The 21388-nt window shown below is 41.9% G+C and overlaps 1 protein-coding gene across 2 annotated transcripts in view; it reads left to right on the top strand.

Moving 5' to 3' along the window:
* Positions 1-265: 265 nt before the first annotated feature.
* The window catches only part of Astn1 (astrotactin 1), a 279953-nt gene continuing 258830 nt past the window's right edge, over positions 266-21388 (top strand). For both annotated transcript variants that reach the window (XM_076831510.2, XM_076831511.2), the window contains exon 1: positions 266-548. In XM_076831510.2, the coding sequence (XP_076687625.1) occupies positions 266-548 (283 nt within the window). The remainder of the gene's footprint in view (positions 549-21388) is intronic.

Below are 21388 nucleotides of genomic sequence, written 5' to 3' on the forward strand. Positions count from 1 at the left end.
TTTTCTCGCCCTCTCCCCCCTTTTTTCCTTTTCCCAGATAAGCTGCTCCGGGAAACAAAGAACTCGGGCTCTCTGGACAGCAGCGCTGGAACCGAGCGCTCTGCCGGCGGCTCCTCGTTCCGGGGACCAGGGCTCCCCGGCTCTGCATCCCTCCCCAGCCTCCCCCGCCTCCCGCGCTCCCTCGCTCGCTCGCTCGCTCGCTCCCTCCCCGCTCGCTTCCTCCCCCACCATCGCAGCGCTGGGAGGAAGGCGGCTGGGGCTCAAGATGGCTTTAGCCCGGCTCTGCGCCCTGCTCGCCTGCTGCTGGGGGCCGGCGGCGGTGCTGGCCACAGCCGCCGGCGACGTGGATCCATCCAAGGAGCTGGAGTGCAAGCTCAAAAGCATCACGGTGTCGGCGCTGCCCTTCCTGCGCGAGAACGACCTGAGCATCATGCACAGCCCCTCGGCCTCCGAACCCAAGCTTCTCTTCTCGGTGCGCAACGACTTCCCGGGAGAAATGGTCGTGGTGGACGACCTGGAGAACACCGAGCTGCCCTACTTCGTGCTGGGTGAGTCCCGGGGGAGGTCGAGGCGGCCGCAGGCGCTGGACCGGCGCCCCCACCCCCCACCCCGGCTCGCTCCACACACCCACTCGCCGGCGACATCCCCTCCCCCACTCCTACCTCCCTGGATCCGCCCCACTCCCGGACGGTTCTCCACACCCACTTGCAGGCTAGCGCCTCGGTGCACCTGACTTCTCCCCAGATCCGACCTGGGTGCTGGGCCCTCGGCCTCTCCTCAGCCTCCAGCCCCAACGGAACAGGTTCACGAGTGAAACCTTTCTCAGTCTTGCCCCTCCTGGTTTTAATTCTGGAGCACAGCCGCACAGCACTTCTGGTCTGCCACAGCTCAACTCCCATAAGCCCTTCTCCTCGCTCCCTGACCACATGCTCAGCTCTTGCTTCACACCCTCTGGACACCCACAGCCACCCACAGCCATTCCCGGGGGTTTTAGAGGATGGTATTCGGTCATCACCTTGTAAGGCATGTGCAGGCCCAACTGCACCGGTTGTGCCTCAAGTCTTCAGTCCCTGACAGCTCTATGTGTCACCAGGTTGCTGACACCTTCCTTCCAAATACTCAAGTTTCTTAGAGTGTTCATCCTTGGGAGGTCCTACCTCTTTGCCTAAATGTAACAACCCCCTCACTCAGCCACCTCCACATCTCCGTGTGTCATCATAGTTCCTTGGATAAAGAAATCACCCAACTGTGCTCTATTAAATAGATTTCTTTGTTCCCAGAGCTGCCTTAGAGAGGCATAGACACCTGTGCACACAGAAGGACCTCCCCTGGCACGAGGCTCCTCTTTCCTTTGTTTACATCTGTCTCTTTGGGTACCTTCCTTGTCATTTTCTTAGGCCATAGCACTCCTCAGGTACTGGAATTGCTATATCACTTTGAATTTCCCCTCTTTATCATTATGGAGTCATAAAGCTATTGAGGTCCTGTTTCAACATCTTGCAAAGCACTACAGGTTCACAGGACTTAGTTCACCAAACCTCTCCACTTCTCCATGTGCAGATGTGTCTCTCACCCTGCTATGTTCGCCCATTGCGTATCTGTTTCTTTAGTGAGTCTGTATATATTCTTATTTTGCCCAGGAGAGAATTCAAAGAAAACCACAAAACACAACTCAGTCTCTAGATCCAAGGTGGTAAGGAAGAAAGAAAGAAAGAAAAAAAAAGGAGAAAGAAAGAAAGAGGGTGGTTCCAGGACACTGTCACATCTACTTAATGCCCTATCTACTCACAGGGACATGGCTTCCTGACAGCCATATGTAGGTTAGAGCCACATGGCAAACTCTTGTCTCTCTCTGGTTCTCCCTTCACAAGAGATAGTAAAAACATTAGCAAGTGGGTGAGAAAACCCTTACTCCCAACTCCCATGGAAAAGTAATTTAAAAAATTGCCTGGTCCTTTGAAAAGTTGGCTTCTAGTTCCTGGAGTGCATCTCCATTGAATGATTCAGCCCAACCTACACTCTTGATAGGATTATTTATTTTTGCATTAAAAACATCAATAACATAATAAAAACTGGGGGCTGCATGAGAATGGGAACGTTGTGGATATGGTACTCATTACCATGTACAATTGCTGGGTTATTCAGAGGATGTAAATTTTGTGTGGAAGTCATGCTGATGTCCAAGTACAGTCTGTTCATCATAATATATAGAATGAGTATGGAGAATTATGTGTTTCTAAAGGGGTTCTTTTGGGTTCTGCATGCAAGTGCTTATTGTGCATAAAGAAGGACATGTGTGGATGAAAAGAGGGAGATTTGACTACCAGGTATTCAAAATTCCACTTCCTTTTTTGCAGAATCCTAATGCTGGGACTGAATATCTTGATAGGCCTACCAGGATGCGATAGGCACTTTAGAAGCTCAGAGTTAAAGAATGGCTTTTCTGCACTTCTGTGCAAAGCTGCCCACTGCAGCACCCTGTTTGGGTTGCTATGGTAACCTAGCTGCAAGTTGGCATTTGCACATAGGCAACAGCACAATTCTCTCACTTCAGGGCCAGGTGCACTTTTTAAATGCATCAATTGTCCCCTCCCCTCCTCATTAATGAGGTGTGCTAGAATTAGCAATATGCTGGTACCTATTAACCCTTGTGGCCCAATATTCCAAAGGGGAGCAAGGATAACTCTCAGTTTCATTGGTGGAGCCAAACTGGGCAGAAAGGGGGAAGAGTCCAAGTTCATGGAGGGCAGACTCAAGGACAGGTGTTTTTGAAGTTAACTCCTGTGGTCCTGGATCCTGTCAATCATGGCCAACACAAAGGGCTGTCACTACAGCTCTTCACTTCCTCTCTCCCATGTAAGAGAAATTACGCCATGCCTGGAGAAATCTGAATCGGTCACACCCAGGAATTTATTAAGCATGAACTTGCTTAGCTCTCTTAGGCACTAAGACAAGAAAATAAAAAAAAAAAATAAAATAAAAAGCTCCCACCTTCAGGTCCTCTCACTGGAAACACCCCATGCCTGCTAGAGCTGGATGGTACATGATTGGGTAGTATGGATGCTAAGGAGTCTAGGAATGCTGAGGAAGGAGATGCTTCCATAATAAGTTTGTGTCTCCATAGAAGACATGAACTTGATCAAAGGCTACCCCTTTAGGTGGGGGGAAAAATGAATACAAACAGCAAAAGCAAGCTTTGGCCTCCTTTTGTTTCCAGGATAAAAGCCCATCACTTCAATGAGGCAAAGTTTTTCTCAAAAGTTGTATTACAGTTGACTTTTCACACTTCATATTCCTCCAAGTCTGCCAAGGCTTTCAGAACTCTTTTGAATCTTTGCATGTATTAATTCCTCTGCAAAGAAGGCTCCTTGTCTCTTCCTTACCTGGTGGCCATCCATTCTTTCTTCTGAACTCTGCACTCAGGTCACCGCTCTATGAAGCCTTCCCTTCCCTCCAAAGGTGGTCTTAGTCCACCCCACTTCTGTGATCTTTACATGGATTAAAATGCAAAGCAAATGAATGAAATTAAAGGAAGGCTGGATTTGGCTTGGACTAGGAGAGGTGAAGATTTGAGGTCATGTTGGGAATGAATCTGAGCATGGAACTTGCATGCCTGTGGCATAGTGTGGAGAGTGCTGGGCTGGGAGAGTGGTGGGAACCATGCCTGGTCCTGGAGAGGGGGCGTGGGTGTCCAGGCCCTCAGCCTTGTTACTTAGGCTTGTAGGATAATCCCAGGCGCGTGTGGGGGAGACCATGTCTCCTCTTCTTTGAGGTGGGTTTGTAAATTGTGGTGCAAGGGACATATGTGACTTTCGGATATGGGTTTTTTTTTGGGGGGTGGGGTGGGGGGAGAGGAGTTACACATAGTTTTGAATTGGAATATGTTTAGGTAGGGAATGTCATCTTTCCCACAAATCCTAATTGTACTGTGTCTGACCCTTTTCTTTATGGTACTTATCTGACAACTCTAAGCTGGGTAATCTAAACACACATTTCAAGATGTGCTATAAAAAGTCTCCAAAGTATTGAAAAATAACTGCGGTTTCTAATTTTAAATACTTAGCTATCTAAGTCTTAGTATCCTCTCAGAAGTTTTTAAAGGCTTGACAGATTCATCAACTGAAGTTTCATACCTCAGCTTTCACAACAGTGGAAACTCCTATTTTGGAGGTATATTTGATTTTGAGACAATGAGTGACCCTGAAGTGGGGCCTCCCGATATTCTGTGCTGTGAACACAATGTATTTGTCAGTCTTGTGGCTATTCGAAGGGGACACCTTTCTGTTTCATACCCAACTATTGAGCTTTTGCATGCGTGAAACTCAGTGAAGAAAGCTATTTCTCTTGTGCCTGGGAGTTTTGCTTTAGCGGTCATAGCTTTTGATTGAACAAAGCATTCCTGAAGATAAATCAATCAGTCTGCAGAGGTGTAGTAAGTTCCCACATGCACAGTGCTGTTTGAAGTATCTGCAGCAGTCCAGAGTGGTGGTTTAGAGCACGGGCTATGAAGACAGATCTGGTGTCAACTCCTGGCTTGCCACCTGTTCCAACAGTGGAGGAAAGAGCAGATCAGGGAGGGTAAATGAATTACTCAGGGTCACTTAGCTAGCAAATGATGGATCTATCACTCGAACTCAGGTCAATATCAAGTTGAGCCCTTTCTCTTTGCTACTGTTTTATATGCCTTAAAATTTCTCAAAAATTGTTTTGTTTCATAGTTGAATAAAAGGAGTCCTGGAATGGTTAGGATAGGGAAAAGAGTCCCTTATGGGGTCTATGCAAATACCTCTTGGCTCTCCTTGCCCATCCAGGGATTTCCCACACAAGTCTTAATGTGGAAGGTGATGTTATCAAAGAGTAAGTCACACAGTAGGTATGTTTGCTTAAGAAGAGTGGCGGGGGGGGGGGGGACTGGGACTGGGGCTGTGGCTCAGTGGTAGAGCGCTTGCTTTTCAAGTGTGAGGCCCTGGGTTGGATCCTCAGCACCACATAAAAATTAATAAACAAATAAAGATATTGTGTCCATCTACAACTAAAAGAATATTAAAAAAAAAATTAAAAGAGAAGAGTGGGGGTATTCTTATTTCATGATTACCAAGCTTTGGGTAGTCATGTCTCCATGTTCCTTGGTGGTATATTGTGACACCCAGGGAGGTGACGAATAAGCTAATGTGCACAGGAGGAAGATCACATGTTCAGTGTTCTTCTGAGAAGGGCCTTCTGGAAATGCAAACTGAGAGCACCAGAGGGTAGGATCACAGAGCCATCCAGAGGCCATGCATGTCCAAGGCCCCTGATCTTTTCTTTTCTTTGAATTTTAAAAGTTTTTTTTATTAATGAAAAGTAAACATTATACTTATTTATTTGCTAAGAGTACAGTTAAGAAATAAGATTCAAAAGAAAAGCAAACTCTAAAATTTTACAAGATATTATCTCCTTATAATATAGAGAGCTCCTACAAGTAAAAAAAAAATTAAAAATAAACAACTCGGTAGAAAAGTGGCAAAGGATGTAAAGTACCTATTCATATCAAGAAAAACTGTCAATGTCTAATAAACATGAAATTTGAGATTAAACCTCACTGGTAAAGTAATGACTAATTATAAAATCAACATGATACCTGTCAGGGACTGCATGTTTGTGACTTTCAAAAATTCATATGTTGAAACTCTAATCCCCAGCAGGATGGTATTTCATGGTAGGAAAGCCCTTGATCTTTGTGCTAGAGAGTCCTGTGCTTAGAAGCCACTGCCAGAGCTCAGTGAGCTGCTTGAGTAGCAGTGATTGAGCTTTTCCATTGCCTCCAGGTGTAAGATTGGACATCCTGTTTTACTTACAGGTGAGCTTTAGACAAACAGGAAGCAATTAAAATGCCTAAATATCTCTAACTGCTTTTCACCCATCTTCCTCTCCCAGGAAAGATACCATTTGGGGGAAACGTTGAAATTTATATCATTTTTTGCTCTCCATTATAGTTGAGCCTTCTAGATTAGCAGTGAAAAAATTTGCATAGCATGACAGCCCCACCCAGGACATTCTAGAATGAATATAGCAATCTGAAGGTAGGGGCACAGCACTTACATACCTCTCACTAGCAAGAATGTACTCATTTATAGCATTGAGAGGGTCATCATTTACCGTTTCTCTATAGAAATGTAGATTTTTATATCAAAGGAATTTTTGAATGCAGAAGTGATGAATTTTACAACACTTCACATGCTCTTCTAGATGTGCTGATATGCCTTGAATTCAAGTCATTGCAGTTTTTGAAGGAAAAATAAAGCACAAGTTTAATTTTTTTTTTCTCTTTGGAGGCAAGATTGAGATCTTGTATGTATGTATATTTCTTTAGTGTATCTTCCTTCCTTCCTTCCTTCCTTCCTTCCTTCCTTCCTTCCTTCCTAGCTCTTGGAATGCAATTAAACATAAAAGGTTAGTAGTTTCTCAAATTAAGGCCAGTACAGAATTTGTAAACTTTTCTGCAGGGTCATGCCAAGCTTTTATTTCTTCACTTTTATACCAAGTTCAAATATATGCACACGGATACCAAAGACAGCTCTATTTTGAGCAAGTTAATTCCCAGGACAAGTTAAAGCCTATGGCAATTTTGAATGTACTACAGTGTGGCCTCTATCACCATTTTATTTTTATTACAAACATGAAATGACTAATAATTTTGTTTTTAAATTACACATACTTTAAAACTTTGAGGAAAACAAAACAAGACAAAACAAAATATCTCTGTGGATCTCCAGAAGGTTTCCAAGGAACAAGATTCAGGAAACTTAAATTCCTACTAATGGTCATCTAAAGGGATATGACAACTTTTGGAAAAGTAAGATTGAAAACGTGCATGCCTGATGACAGACCAGTTCACCTCTAGCTGGCTATTTATGGCACAAATGTTTTACAGGTATACATAAGATGGTAGTGTTCCTGCTGGTAATTGCAAAATCTGGAAGCAGTCATTAATAGGAGGCTGGGAGTAGGCAAGATGATACCTTTGCTCGTGCCAATATGTGTAAATCTCACAAATGTAATGATGAGTGAAAGTAAGCAAATCACTGAAGAATACATAAAGTCAAATTTATTCATACAAATTCAAAGCAACGTATTGTTTAAGGATATGTACATAAGTGCTAAAATGTTTATGAAAAGCAGGGAGGAAACAGGAGACAATGTGATGTGGAAAAGGGAGGAAAGAGGGCTCCAGAGAGACTGGCAGCTCTTGCTTTTTTATTCTCCCCTTTTAAATGATACACTCAATTAGAACTATTTTAGATGTGTGGGAAAATTGGTTTAATAGTACATATAATAGTACAGAGAGTTCCCGCCACTCCATACCAGGGTTCTCTTATTCACATTACCATGGTGCATTGGTTACAATTGAAGAAACCACTGCTGACACATTGTTATTAATGAAAGTTGGGTGTCACTTTGATTTCCTTGGTTTTTGATTGATATCCTTGTCATAGTTTAGATGTGGTATTCCCCAAAAGCTCACATGTGAAACAATGCAAGAAGGTTTGGAAGAGAAATGATTGGGTTCTAGCCTTAACCTAGTCAGTGAATTAATCCCTGATGGAATTAACTGAGTGGTAAGCAGGTGGGGTGTGGCTGGAGGAAGGGGTTCATTGGGGGCGTGGCTTTGGGGTATATATTTGTATCTGGCCAAGTACTCCTCTCTGGCTGCTTCCTGATCACCATGTGAGCTGGTTCCCTCGGCCACACTCTTCCACCATGATGTTCTACCTCACCTTGAGTCCTGAGGAATGGAGCTGTCTTTCTGAGGACCAAGATGACTGAAACATGAGCCCTCAAACTTTTCCTCCCCTAAAATTGTTCTGGTCAGATCTTTTACTTACAGCAGCGAAAAAGCTGACTACAACAATCTTCTTTCTGTTCGCAGACTCTGCCCAGGACACCACATTTCCTTTAGTTATCATGACCCTTAGGCTATTCTTGGCTGTGACCCTATCTCCAAGTTGTTTTTGCTGACTTGGACAGTTTGAAGAACACTGGTCAGGTCTTTTATAGACATTCCTCAAACAGGATTTGTCTAGTGTCCTTCTGATGATTAGACTAGATCCAGTTTAGGGGCGTGGCTTCGGGGTATGTATTTGTCATTTTATAAGCTGCCATTTTAGTACATCACATCAAGAATGTCTATCATGTACATGACTGGCCGTGATCGCCATTGACCTTGATTACCTGGTCAGGGTGGTGTAGGGGAACTTTCTCCACTGTTGCTTTTTTCCTGGTTTCCATTCTGGCAGAATTCACTTCACAAACCATATTAAAGAAATGGGGAGTTATGATTCACTGTTTGTAGGCTGAGAACATAAATTATTTTGAATTATTCTATGCGAGGGAATTTTCTCTTTATTTATTTCATCATTTGTTCACATCAAATGGACTCATAAATATTTATTTTATACTACTTTATTGATTTTATTGCTCAAATTGCTTGTTCCAGCTTTGGCTAATGGAACTTCTTCCAGTTGGCTCTCGTGAGTCTGTGGCACGGCCCTGTCAGTGTGGATTTTCGTTCAGTTCTGTTTTTGCTTTTTGAGCACCTTCTTACTTTGGTCACTGTAAGCTGGCACAGGCTCATCCTCTCTGTTTCCTGCCTGCATGTAGCACTACCTGTTTCTCTAGAAACCTTGATTGGTTTTAATGGAGAATGGTGTTAGAAACCAAGATGTAGGCCTTAGATGTGCTCTTCTGTGCTGGGATGCCACTGCTTTCATCCCTCTCAGCTGACAGAGCCAGGAAATAGACACAGGTACACTAACTCATACATACACACATTCATCAGTATTTCTATATCTATCTATCTATCTTGAGCTAAACATGAGTTCATGTTGGTATCCCCAGCTTTTTTTAAAATTTGTTTTAATTAGTTACCCATGACAGTACAATGACCTTGACATATCATACATTTGAACTAGATGGGATATAATTTCTCATTTTTCTGAGTGTACAGGTTGCAGAATCACATTGGTCATGCATTCACATATTATCTCCAGCTTTAATCCATTATCTAATTATCATTACTTCAACTTTAACTATCATGCTCTGATCCATTATCTAATCCATGGATGATGCTACCCTTCTCCCCTGGCTTAGCCCACTCCAACAATGGGAAGCCTGGTTCCAACCATCCACCACCCATTTATTTAATTTTTTCATTCCATGCTGCCTTGATAGCAGTATTAGGATTGTTTTCCCATACCCCTGTGGGGAACAACTTATCAGACTACAGACTTATGTATGGTTTCACTTGCTTTAGTCTTAAAGTCTACTCATTTCCAAATTTACTTAGGTCAGCACTTTCCCTACTCATCTCCTTCAGTGAGACTGTAATACATTGTATAGAGTCTGTGTATTGTCACATTCTGCATTCCATTCTGGGGTCCCTCAACCTCCTAAATGATTTAGTTTGCAGACCTTAAGGTTGAGTCTTTGTACTTTAAAGTGACATGAGTTTTGACGAGTATACACTGTAATATATCCACAGTTAAAGTTATAGAATAGTTTAAATGCCTTTCAAAGTTCCCTTCCCTTCATCACTCACAGACCTGATAAGCATTGCTCTTGTCTGCCACTGTGGCTTTGCCTATTCCAGAATGTCATGTAGTTGGACGCCATGATTTGCAGCCTCTTCAGACTTGCCTTTTTCTCTTTGTTGTATTTTTTCTTCTTTTGCTTGGTAGCTCATTGCTTTTTACTGCTGAGTAATATTCTATTATATACATTTACCCCCATTTGTTTATTCATTTACCTACTGAAGAATATGTTAATTTTTTCCCATTTTGAACGATTATTAGCATAAGCACTGTAAATATTAACACACAACATTTTTCTTTTTGTTGGGGTAGTTGCTTTAAATATTTCTTTGGGAGAGAATGCACCATGCTTCTACTCAATTTAAAGAAGCAGTTTTCCAGTCCAGAGATCTTCTATTGTTTTACATCCATTCTGCCATGAATTCATGGGCAATAGCTTTCAGCAGCTCTGACTCTATTCATTGATTCTTACAAAGTATACTTCCCTGGGCTGAGCAGGCTGGAGCTTCAGCTGAACCCAGGCACATTTCTTTTTGTTTTTTTTTTCTTTTTCTTTTCATTTTTCTACATATATCTCAGGAGGCTATTTCAGCTTCTAGAGGGCTTAATATACGCAATGATTCCTAATTCTCTTGGCAAGCATCTTCTTAAACAAGAATCTTAACTTGTTTGCACATGGCACACCAGCAGTGTGCTGGGTGACTCTGTAGACTCTTCCATTTTGCCTGGTAACATTTCTGTGGTGCACTTCTTTCTCAACAGTACCCGTCCCTCTGACTTCTGCAATATCACCTTTCTTGTAGGTCGGGAGGTATGTGGCCCAAGAAATAAATCTATATTTTTTAAAAGGCCCTGAAATATTGGGTCTTAGAAATATTGAGCACTTCCTTTCCTTCCTACTGTGTTGGCCACTTGGGAAGATGGTGGTGGCTCTGGATGAAAGCTGAATACAGGTTTTTGTGTGCTTCTTTCCTTCCTTCCTTTATTTATTTATTGTGATCTCTGTGCATAGAATTGAGATAGTCATAGTTCTCAACTCGTAATGCATTTTATCAGAGGTCTGTGAGAGCTTCTCTTCTTCCAGAGGTTTAGACATTTGTGTGTTTTTTAGCCTTTTGTCTCTAATTTTAATTCCCACCTAACCTTCCCCATAGCAAGACTTGTCATTTAGCTATATTTATCCTTCTTTTCTTACAAAATGTGAATAGCTTATGTTATGTATTTCTGATTTTAGTAAACAGAGATGTGCTATCACATCACTGGATCCTTGCTTTCTTCACTCTGCACCATTCAGTACAGCTTTCTACTGTCCTATACCTGCATCATCCAGTATGGCAGTTCCTAGGCAGTGTGGCTCTTGAGCACTTGAAATGGAGCTAGTCCATCAGAGGAACTGAATTTTTAATACAAAATTTTAATTAGTGTACTCCTAAATAGCCTCATATGGCTACTGACTACCACATTGAACTGTCTGAACACTTGCTTCATTGCTGAAGGTGTGCAGGACCTCACAGGTCTTAGGTCTGGCCATTGATTTTGGGTGCTATAGAGCACTCCATCATAGGCTTCTACCACCTTTGATCAGTCCCCTTCATGATGGACACCTAGGTCGGCTCTCGTTCCCATCACTGTAAATAATGCTGCAGTTATCATCTCTGTGCATATTTCCTTAAGAAATTCTGAGAAGTGTTTTTTGTGATGTATCCATTGAATATCAATGGATATTGGATATTAGTAGAGTCAGGAGCAGAATTTCTGGTTCTTAAAGACGACGTATGCTTAGTTTGGCTAATGCTGCCAAATTGTGCTCAGATGGCTGTACCAATCTGCACTCTTGTCAGTAACATGTGACGATTCTTATATTCCTGGACACCCATGAACAATTAGCATTGTACAGTTTTCTGATATTTGTCAATCCAATGAATCTAGAATGATATCTCATCACTCTTCCATTTTAAATTTTTAGGAACCCATTACATACTAGGATGATGATCTCTTTGACTATATGAGTTACAAATACAATTTTCCTTGATTATTATATGTTTCTTGTCCTTGCTTATGATTTTGTTTGCGTGTTTGTTTTCTGAAATGCTTTGAATTTTTTGTAATTAAAGATATTAATTCTTATTTTTGGGGGGCTTCCCTAAAACTTAGTTGAGAAAGCCTTCCCCACTTTATAATTATAAAAGGATTCCTTGATTTTTCTTCTAATAATCTAATAGTTTTATTCTTCACATTTAAATATTTGATATATTTTGAATTTACTCTGGTATGATACAGAATCATATACAACCTTATCCAGGTGGGCTATATGTAGTATTGACTTTAGGTGTTCACATGGTTACTCAACTGTCTTGTGCCACTTATTAAATAGTCTGTGGCTTCCCCTCTGATTTGAGATGTTACCTTCATCACATATACAAAATTTCATAATACATTTAGGTTTGTTTCTGAACTTGGGTTAACATGAATAAAAGTTATCATGTTCAAGAAGAATCGATTGTTTAATTTTGTTGTAAGGAAAATATTAAATTTAAATGTCTTTTTAGTATCTATAGCGAGAATGATATGACTTTTCTCCTTAAATTTATTAAAGTACTGAGTTATGTAAATACATTGCCTAATATTGAACCATCCTAGCATTCCTTGAATAAAGCTAACTTGATAGTAATGAATTATTTCTTTAGCATGCTGTTGGATTCTCTTCATTAATATTTTATTAAGAATACCTCTATTCCTAAGTGAGGTTAATTTTAGGTCATCTTATTGTGTGTATATAATGTTTGTCAGGATTTAGTATGAATTTATTTCATAAAAATACTGTTCAAGTTTCTTTCTTTCTTTGTGCTGGAACAATTTAGATAGCATTGAAATGACTATCCTGCCCACAATATTAACCACTCTATTTAATCAGTGTTGTGTCTATAATGATCGAGTTAAGATTTGGCAACTCTGTAAAATAATGAACAGCTAAGTCAGTCAGAGTAGTACCAAATTCTTTCCAGAAAAAGTGGTCTAGGCTGAGACTCAGAGGATGTTTGTGTAGGTGAGTAATTATTAGCTATAACCTCATGACAGGAAGTAGAAAAAGTGAAGACCAAAATAGGTCAGTACAGAAATATTTAGGATCGTCTTAAATATTTGGCTCTCATCAGTTAAAAACGGATGATCTTTGGTTGAGAGGATGTGAAATTAAACATGTATGGCAAAGCAACATCCAATGAAGTTCTTTATTGCCAGTGTCTAAGTGTGAATCTGCCACGTGACTGAGCCCCTGCAGGTACCATTTTTAATGCAATCCATGTGTACAGAGCATTCATTCCTTGGAGTGTGCAGTGTAAATCTCTGTGCCTTCTGTGGACCGATGGCTTCAGATTATCCCGTTTTCCCTAGTTATCTACTTTTTATCCAAACATGAATTCTGAGAATTAAAATGCTGTCTTACTCAGTTTTCTGTATATTAATGTCATCCTGTGCCTTGACCTTATTTTCTTTCTGATGTCCCCTCTCCTGTCCTTCCTGATATTCTCTGGATGGGTCTTTTCAGTTTAGCACCACTTAGGGTCATAACCTGACAGGGTGGTCACGTTATTGATAAGTTCTCTCTGCCTATGTTCTCAGAATGCTTCCCAAGCACCTGGAAGAGACGGTCATTCCCTTTCTCTCCACTGCTGCTTCTGTGGCTACTTCTATATCACATGTAATTAGCCTCAGGACCATGTGTAGGCTCCTGAGTCCATTGAATATCAAATTTATGTGTAAATGCAATTCTTAGAGAGGGGTCTGTTTTAAAATAGATTTTTGGAACGGAACTGGAAGTGGGATAGAGGTGAGCTTTCTGGAACAAAGCGGCCTTTAAAAAGCGACTTAAGGGAGAAAAGCTGCTTCTCCCTCAGGTGACAGTTCAGAGCAAGGGGTTCCGTGTGTTGGGACACTCTCCTGCTCTCCCCTCCATCCAGTGGTTCAGAAACCCAGGACCCTTCTGTCTTGTTGCTCTTCATCCCACGGGTAGCAAAGTGGGGCATGAGAGGATGCATGTTTCAGCTTCTAGGAAGGGAAGAGCAGATGTCCAGGGTAACAGCTTTATTTTTAAGGAAGTGAGGGAAACGTGGCACACATTCTTCCCACTTCCATACTGTTTTAGTCAGTTTTTTTTTTTCCCTGCTGCTGTGACTAAAAGACCCAACCAGAACAACTGTAGGGGAGGAAATCTTTATTTGAGGGCTCACGGTTTCAGAGGTCTAAGTCAATAGAAGGCTGGCTCCATTCCTCGGGGCTGGAAGAGAGGCAGAACCTCAAAGAGAAAGAGTGTGATGGAGGGAAGCGGCTCACTGTGGTGATCAGGAAGCAAAGAGAGACTCCACTTGCCAAGTACAATACCTGCCCCAAGCTACGCCCCCAATGCCCTACCTTACCCGCCTTCAGCTACCACTCAGCTAATCCCATCAGGCGATTGATTGGTGACTGATTGGGATAAGGCTCTCATAGCCCAGTCATTTCTCCTCCAAACCTTCTTGCACTGTCTCACACGTGAGCTTCTGGGGGACACCTCACATTCAAACCACAACACACACCATTGGCGAGGACTTTATTACATGAACCAAATCCCAGCAAATGACCCTGGGGAAGGCAGTCTTAACTGGGTAGACACTTGCTGAAATTAAATTCAAGAGAAATAAGGAAAGAAGGAAAGGAAGGAAGCAAAAAAGAAAGAAAAGAATAGTTTTTGTTTGTTTATTTTTTTGAAAAATTGCACTCCTTATAATAAAGACTCCCTCAAAATAAAGAACATCCTTTCACACATACAATTCCCTCTCCTTCCAGAAACACCCCTGTTCTTTTTTGGAAGTGTACATCCTCGGTGCTGTCACCCTCTGCCCCTCCTCATTGCCTCCCCTCCCAGCTGCCAGGCCACTCTCTGTGTGCTGGGTGCTGCCCGGGTCTTTCTCTCTGTCCTATCCTCTGCCTTTGCCCAGAACACATTCCATTTAACCATGGTGACCCAGGTCAACCAACGTTTCCCTCAAGGGCAAGATGATCAACATTTTGGTTCTCTTAGGCCACCTGGTCTCTGTTGTAACTACTCAGTAGACCCTGATAGTGGAAAGGCAGCCATAGATGATTTGCAAAGGAATGCATGCAGCTGCGTCCCACCTAGAACTGTACAAGAGCAGGAAGTGACCCCTGGACCACAGTTTGCCAAGCCTTGATGTGGACAGTATACCCCACTTCCTGCTTTATCATGCCTTCACTCCCACAGCCCCTCCTTCAGAGCGCCATGTTGCTTACCTGTGACCACATTAATGCCCCCCTCATTCCCAAATGGCCCTGAAAGTGACCCTACTCAGGCAAACTTCCTTCTCCTGGCTCTCCTGGGCCCCTGCTCTCACGGGGCCTGATACTCAGTCCTTGTAAACTCAGGAACCTTTTGTATTCCATGACTATTAGAAAGTTCTGGTCCCTCATCCTTTTCCTGGCCTACCTTCTCAGTTTTATTGCTTCTTGGAACTGTGTGGCATCTCCCAGTCAGATGTTCAGATGTGGATCAATTCCCCAAACCTACCTGCCTTACTTTTATCTCCAGACTGAATGCTGCAATTTGTGTATAAATATTTCTATCTGTGTGGATTTGAGTTACCATAATCATCTACGTTCTAATCCCAGTTTGGTCCTGAACGTTGCTTATTAATTTTTTATTGACCCTGATGAACTTCTCCTCACATCCCGGAGTGACTATTTCAAACCTTTAGTAAGATGGTTAAGCTTCCAACTTAATTCGCATGTCCTTACAGTTACCATAAAACCTTGCCTTATACTTAAAAACTGAGGCTGTGAATTACCTCTATTTTTTGTGCATCTTCATATGACCCCCACGAATTTATAGACTCAACTTTCATTCTTACTTTTTCACCTGTAATTTCCAATATATATATATTTTTGAGCAGGTGTGAAGTCCCAGTCATGATTTTAGGCCCTGGGAGGGCAATGAGAGATGAAGCAGACACAGTCCTGTCTTCACAACACCAAGAATTCTGGGCTCCTAGGACCAAGCACATCTGTCATTCCTGTCTTCCAGATCTTTACCTTTTCTCCTCCCCTCTCCATCCTAGATCCTTCCCTCCAGCCTACACATATGCTCAGGTCTCTCTCATCTTAAAAACAAAACTGCCCACTTACTTGTGTGCCATCTTCAGGAGCACCCCTCAGTCTCCCCCATTCACAGTGGTGGTCATGTACCCGACTGCTTCATTGCAGTGAGGTGGCCACAGACGCCAGTGTTAACCCTTCTGTCCTCATCTCTACGGCCCTTGCCGCTGTTGATCTTTTTGGAAGTGGACTCCTCCTTTGCTTGGGTAATGTACAATCTCTGTATGGGGAGGAAGGAAACCTGTATGACTGAAAGGAAACCAGAGGTCTGGACAGAAAAACAAAGAGTCCTCCAAACGTCGGTTGGTAGCACCTTCAAAGACCTTGCGCTTTCCCAGCTTACGATAACTTGACTCCAGAACCTGTTAGAAAAGTGCCCAGAGTTCTCAGCAGGCACAAAGGTTACTGCATCCTTTGGTTCCTACCTCTTTAGCATTGTCTTCATTTAACCTCACATTAGTTGGGAATTTTTCCATTCCAAATACGAAGATACTCTAAGTGATGTGAGTGAGAAGCATTCACAGGCTCAGGTCAATGAAGGAGGCACTCAGGGTCGATTTTTTTTTTTTTTTTTTCAGTATTCTCTGCAGTTCTCATGGCTTTGGCCTCTGTGTGTGGGCTTCATGTTTGAAGTGGTAGTGAGATATCTGTAGCTCCAGGCATCACATTCCTATGGGGAAAGGAGCAGGGAACAGTCGGGAGAGCTTCTAGGATCTCTCCTGAAAGGAAGGAGGCTGCTTTCTCCAGGAAGCTCCTGCAGGCTACTCCTTGATACATTTCTACGTGAGCTGAGTTAGGCCTGCCCCTCCTTGGAGCAAGCTCTGTGTCAAGAAGGACGCATAAGTGTAGTCTGCCTAAAGAACGGCGTCTGTTCCTGAAGGTGAAGTCAATCTCCCAGACACATGGGGGAATGGGATGAGGAGACCACCTGTTAGGGTTTGGCTGTGAGTTGTCTCCCAGAAGCCCACGTGAGAGACAATGCAAGAAGTTTCTGAGGAGAAATGACTGGGTTCTAACCTTAACCTACTCAGTGAATTGATCCCTGGTGGGATTACCTGAGGGGTAACCGGAGGCAGGTGGGGTGTGGCTGGAGGAGGTGGTTCACTGGGGGTGTGGCTCTGGGGTATATATTTTGTATCTGTAGCTTGGAAACTCTCTATCTCTGCTTCCGGGTCATCCTGTGAGCTAGTTCCCTCTGCCTCATCTTGAACCCCAAGGAATGGAGCCGGCCTTCTGTGGACTGAGACCTCTGAAACCATGAGCCCTCCAAATAAAGTTGTCCTCCTTTACAATTGTTCTGCTAGGGTCCTTTAGTCCCGGCAGTGAAAAATCCACCACCTCCGTCACTTTAATAGCTCTCCATTTTATTCTTCAAAACATTGCGCTAGTCCTTGCTCTGGTTTTTTTTTTTTCTTTTCTTTTCTTTCTTTCTTTTTTAAACCTTTAATTCCTTTAATTCTTCCAAATGCATTTTACCTACAACCTCCCTCTAGGAAATTCCTGAGGGTTTCTTGCCCTTCTATGCTCTCATAATATTCCATGCACACATGCCTGGCAATTCTCTAATTATAAAATTATTTTCTTCCCTGTTTGCCTACCAATGAGACTTTCTGCTCCTTAAAGTCAGAAGGTTTCGTGATCATCTCAGCATCCTCAACTCCAACACAGGGCTTATTGGACTTGGCCAATCCTTGTTCCACTGAGCTTCACTCCACTAACCTCAGAGAAGGCTCCACTCTATCTCGGTGGCTCTCAAAATGATTCACAGGTCTCAGGGTTTGATATGACCCTTTCCAGATGCTCTTTGAACAGGAACACTGTGTGCCATCATATGAGGATATTACTTGTATTTTTCCTTGGGTTGATCTTTACACTGATGGTGCAAAATCAATGGAAACAACTGCAGACAGCTTAGCAGAAATCAATGCAGTGATAACAAATTATACTAGTAGTCATCGTACTTTTTCACTGTAGTTTTTTTTTTATTTGTAGAGTCCATGTTTCCTTAAAGATAACTTTAGACAGTTTATTAAATATTGACCCTTTTGTATGTCCTCTAATATTCTTACAGTGGGAGATGCATTAAGTTATTCTGTTGTTGGCTGAAGTGAGGTTGTTTTGAGTTACAAGCTGAACTAACTTCTTTGGTTTTGTTGCACAATTCTTATTTGAAAGAACAACTGACAAGCAAACTGGGTTTTCAGACTCAAGTAACTTTTGGCCAAATTTCAGTATTCCAGCTGAATTTTCTTAAAAATGGACAAAAGGAGCTTGAAAAACAACTGGCAGTATGTGTTGCTGATAATAAAATTCTAAGCTTTTGAGGAAAAAAATTAGAATATCATAAAAACTTGTAAACACCACAGTGGTTTGACAGCTTTCCAATGTTAAATGACTTTTCTGTATAAATCAATAATGATATTAATGAGTGAGAGTTTTCAGTCCTATAATGAAATGTGCACACATTTCAAAGATGTGTGTAACTCCACGATCTAGTATTTTCCAGATGACCAATGCATGATGTTTCAAAACTGGTCCATGAGTAAATTAAAAGCACATTCAAATTTCAACCTGAGAAGTGTATGCAAAACGTTCAGTGTATGGTTTGCATTGCCACGTTGCTATTTATTTTTAAGAATTTAATTTTTTGGTGAGTTTTAGTGTACTACCAAAGAAAAACATCCACAATCATACGAGGTGGGTGTTAAAATATTCCTTTTTCTAACTTCACGTCCGAGGAAGGATTTTCTTCATATACTTCAACCAGAATAATGTGAAGCAGAAATGAGAATCTACCTGCCTTCTAGCAGATCAAAAAGATGCGAAAAACATATCAGAAAATGTTATTTTCACTATTTTTTTGGGAAAATGTCATTTTTCATAAAATGCATGGTTCATGTTAACATGCAATGGATTTCTTATCATTTTAAAAATGGATTAGTAAGTATTTAAAACTTTCTTAGTTCTGGCTTCCAATATGATAAACACTGGTGATATAGCCCACACAGTCAGAGGCTCTTTTTAGTTTTCAGTTAGGAATGAAAAGAGTTGTTTGAGAACAGCTCACCTTGATTACTTGGGCACCTAGGCTGGGAATGAGCCCCCGGGAGGGTTCATTGTCCTGCATGTGCAGCCGCAGCTCTTCGTTTACTTCTTTATCACAACATTGCCCATGGTAACTTTAGTCGGTATACCTGTTTTTTCTAGCCCATGAACCTAGGGGTGACGCATATCTGATACTTGGTATTTGGTGAATGAACAAAAGAATATGAATGAATGAATGGATGGATGAATGGATGGATGGATGGATGGATGGATGAATCCTGGTCTCTTTCTACTCCCAGGGCTGATTCTTGTTACTGAGTTGTGATGTGTGTTCCTATGGAGGGCAGAACTTGATACACACACAATAACTTCTACCAATTAGATTTGCTGGGCTTAGCCCTGTCCCGCTTCAGTCATGTGGGGAACATCTGTGGGAAAATGATTAGTGAAGCGTCTCAGAGTCATGGAACTTACGGGGGCTTTTGGAGGGGCTTTATATACTTTCCTTAGGACTTGGGACAGAGAGTGAGGCAGGAAGGCCTACTGTTATGGTTACTTAAAGGTCACAGGGGACACCAGTTGAGAGACTATGACATTTAAAGCAACTTTGGCTTATTTCCCCGGGACCTTGATATTAAAGCGGAAGGGGATGGTCATTGTTCCAGAGTCACCTGGAAGAGTTCGTGCTTCCTTAGGACAGACACTCTAAATCCCAGGCATTTTTATCTTCATTTATCACCAGAGAAACGAGGTGAAAGCTCATTTGTCCAAGCTTGAAAGTTAAAGGACTCTAGTGAATAATCTGAGTTTCTCAAGTCTTGATCCAGAGCGTGGCAATCCTGGGGATCAGGCATTAGGAGTCTCAGAAATTTAAGGACTCAGCTACCCTTAAAGCTCTTAGGTCAATGCTTTCCAAAAATTTTCATGACAGGACTCTCTAAAAACGATGTTTTCCTTGCCTCCCGGGTGAATCACGTGTCTCCTCGTGGTTGGAGGTGATATCCCATCAGATTTCCCAAGTGCATGGGGTGAATATCACAGCACATCTGCAGCCTATTTGTAGTATGCTGAGATGCTGAGGCATTCCTAGTGGGGAATTCTTTTGTAGCCTAAAGCAACTTTGTGGAAGATGGTGCTTCCTAAGGGCCATGAGACTTCACTGATAACATTCCCAAGCATTTGAAAGTTGTAGCACCTTGATTAGGACCAGATTGACCCAAGATTCATGGGACTGGCATCCAGTGTGTTATACAAGCTCAACAATAACTCCAAAGCATTGAGTTCTACTCCTGGCACTTCTTTGAGTCTCTTTTGGTGTCAGCCAAAGGAGGAGCTGTTTCATGTCCCAGAGTGCCTTATGACATAATCAACACAAGTTGGAGACTGTAAAAACATGTAATAACTTGACAAAGTGCTACCCTTACATCCAAAAGCAAAGAAATGGCATTTTGTTTATTGGTTAGCGTTTGTTTAATGTCTGTATTGCCCAATAATAAATGGTGTTATGGTTTGGATGTGAGGTGTCCCCCAAAAGTTCATGTGTGAGACAATGAAAGAAGGTTTGGAGGAGAAATGATTTGGGTTCTAATCTTAACCTAATCAGTGAATTAATCCCTTATGGGATTCACGGAGGGGTGACTGGAGGCAGCGGGGTGTGGCTGGAGGTAGGAGTTCCTTGGGGGATGGCTATAGGGTATATATTTTGTATCTGGAGAGGTGAGACTCTTTCTTTGCTCTTTGATCATCATATGAGCTGCTTCTCTCTGCCACACTCTTCTGCCATGATGTCCTGCCTCACCTTGAGCCCCAAGGAATGGAGCCTGCAGTCTATGGATTGAGACCTCTGAAACTGTGAGCCCTAAATAAATCTTCCTTTTCTACAATTGTGCTGGTTGGGTCCTTTTAGTCATAGCAGGGAAAGAGCTGACTAAAACAAATTGGAAGTGTATTATTTTAAAATATCAGGGTTACAAAGAGTGGCAAAAATAATGCAGAGAATTCCTACATAAACTTTAACCACTTTCTCCTAATTATCATTGGCCTAACTGTCGTACACTAATCGAAACTAATAAATTAGCCTGGGCATGAGAATACTTTTAGGTGGCAGTTGGGCTATCATTTTAAAAATTGTGATATTTATATGTGTATTAGAAAATATGTGTGTTAGAAAAATCAGGCATATCCAACTTTTAATTTTATTGATTTTTGTCAGCAAGATTCAGACCAAGCAAAAAGCGAATGAAAAGGAAATTTTAACTTAAAAATTACTAAATTTCAGGTGGTATGCGGACATGACAAAATTAAGTTATGAAGGTATTGCTTGAATGGCTGACATTTGGGAATCTCTGTCAAAGTCAATGCACAATTTGGAAAATTTAAGAATTTACCTCCTTCCCCCTCATTACCTTGGTAGACGCCCCTAGGATGATGGCTTCCCAGGATGGGCTTTACCACCACAGAGTGCCACTTCCCAGTGATTTGCATTCTCCATCGAGGAGGCTGATGATGGTCAAGCCTAGAATAATGTCCCTGTACATGGCCATAGCAAATCTGACTTTCCTATAATTCTCACATTACAATGTAGATTGATGATTATGGTGCTGCTGATGGAAGTTAATGTTCTTCCG

The sequence above is a fragment of the Callospermophilus lateralis genome, chromosome 13, assembly GCF_048772815.1.
Source record: "Callospermophilus lateralis isolate mCalLat2 chromosome 13, mCalLat2.hap1, whole genome shotgun sequence".
Classification (NCBI taxonomy): Eukaryota; Metazoa; Chordata; class Mammalia; order Rodentia; family Sciuridae; genus Callospermophilus; species Callospermophilus lateralis.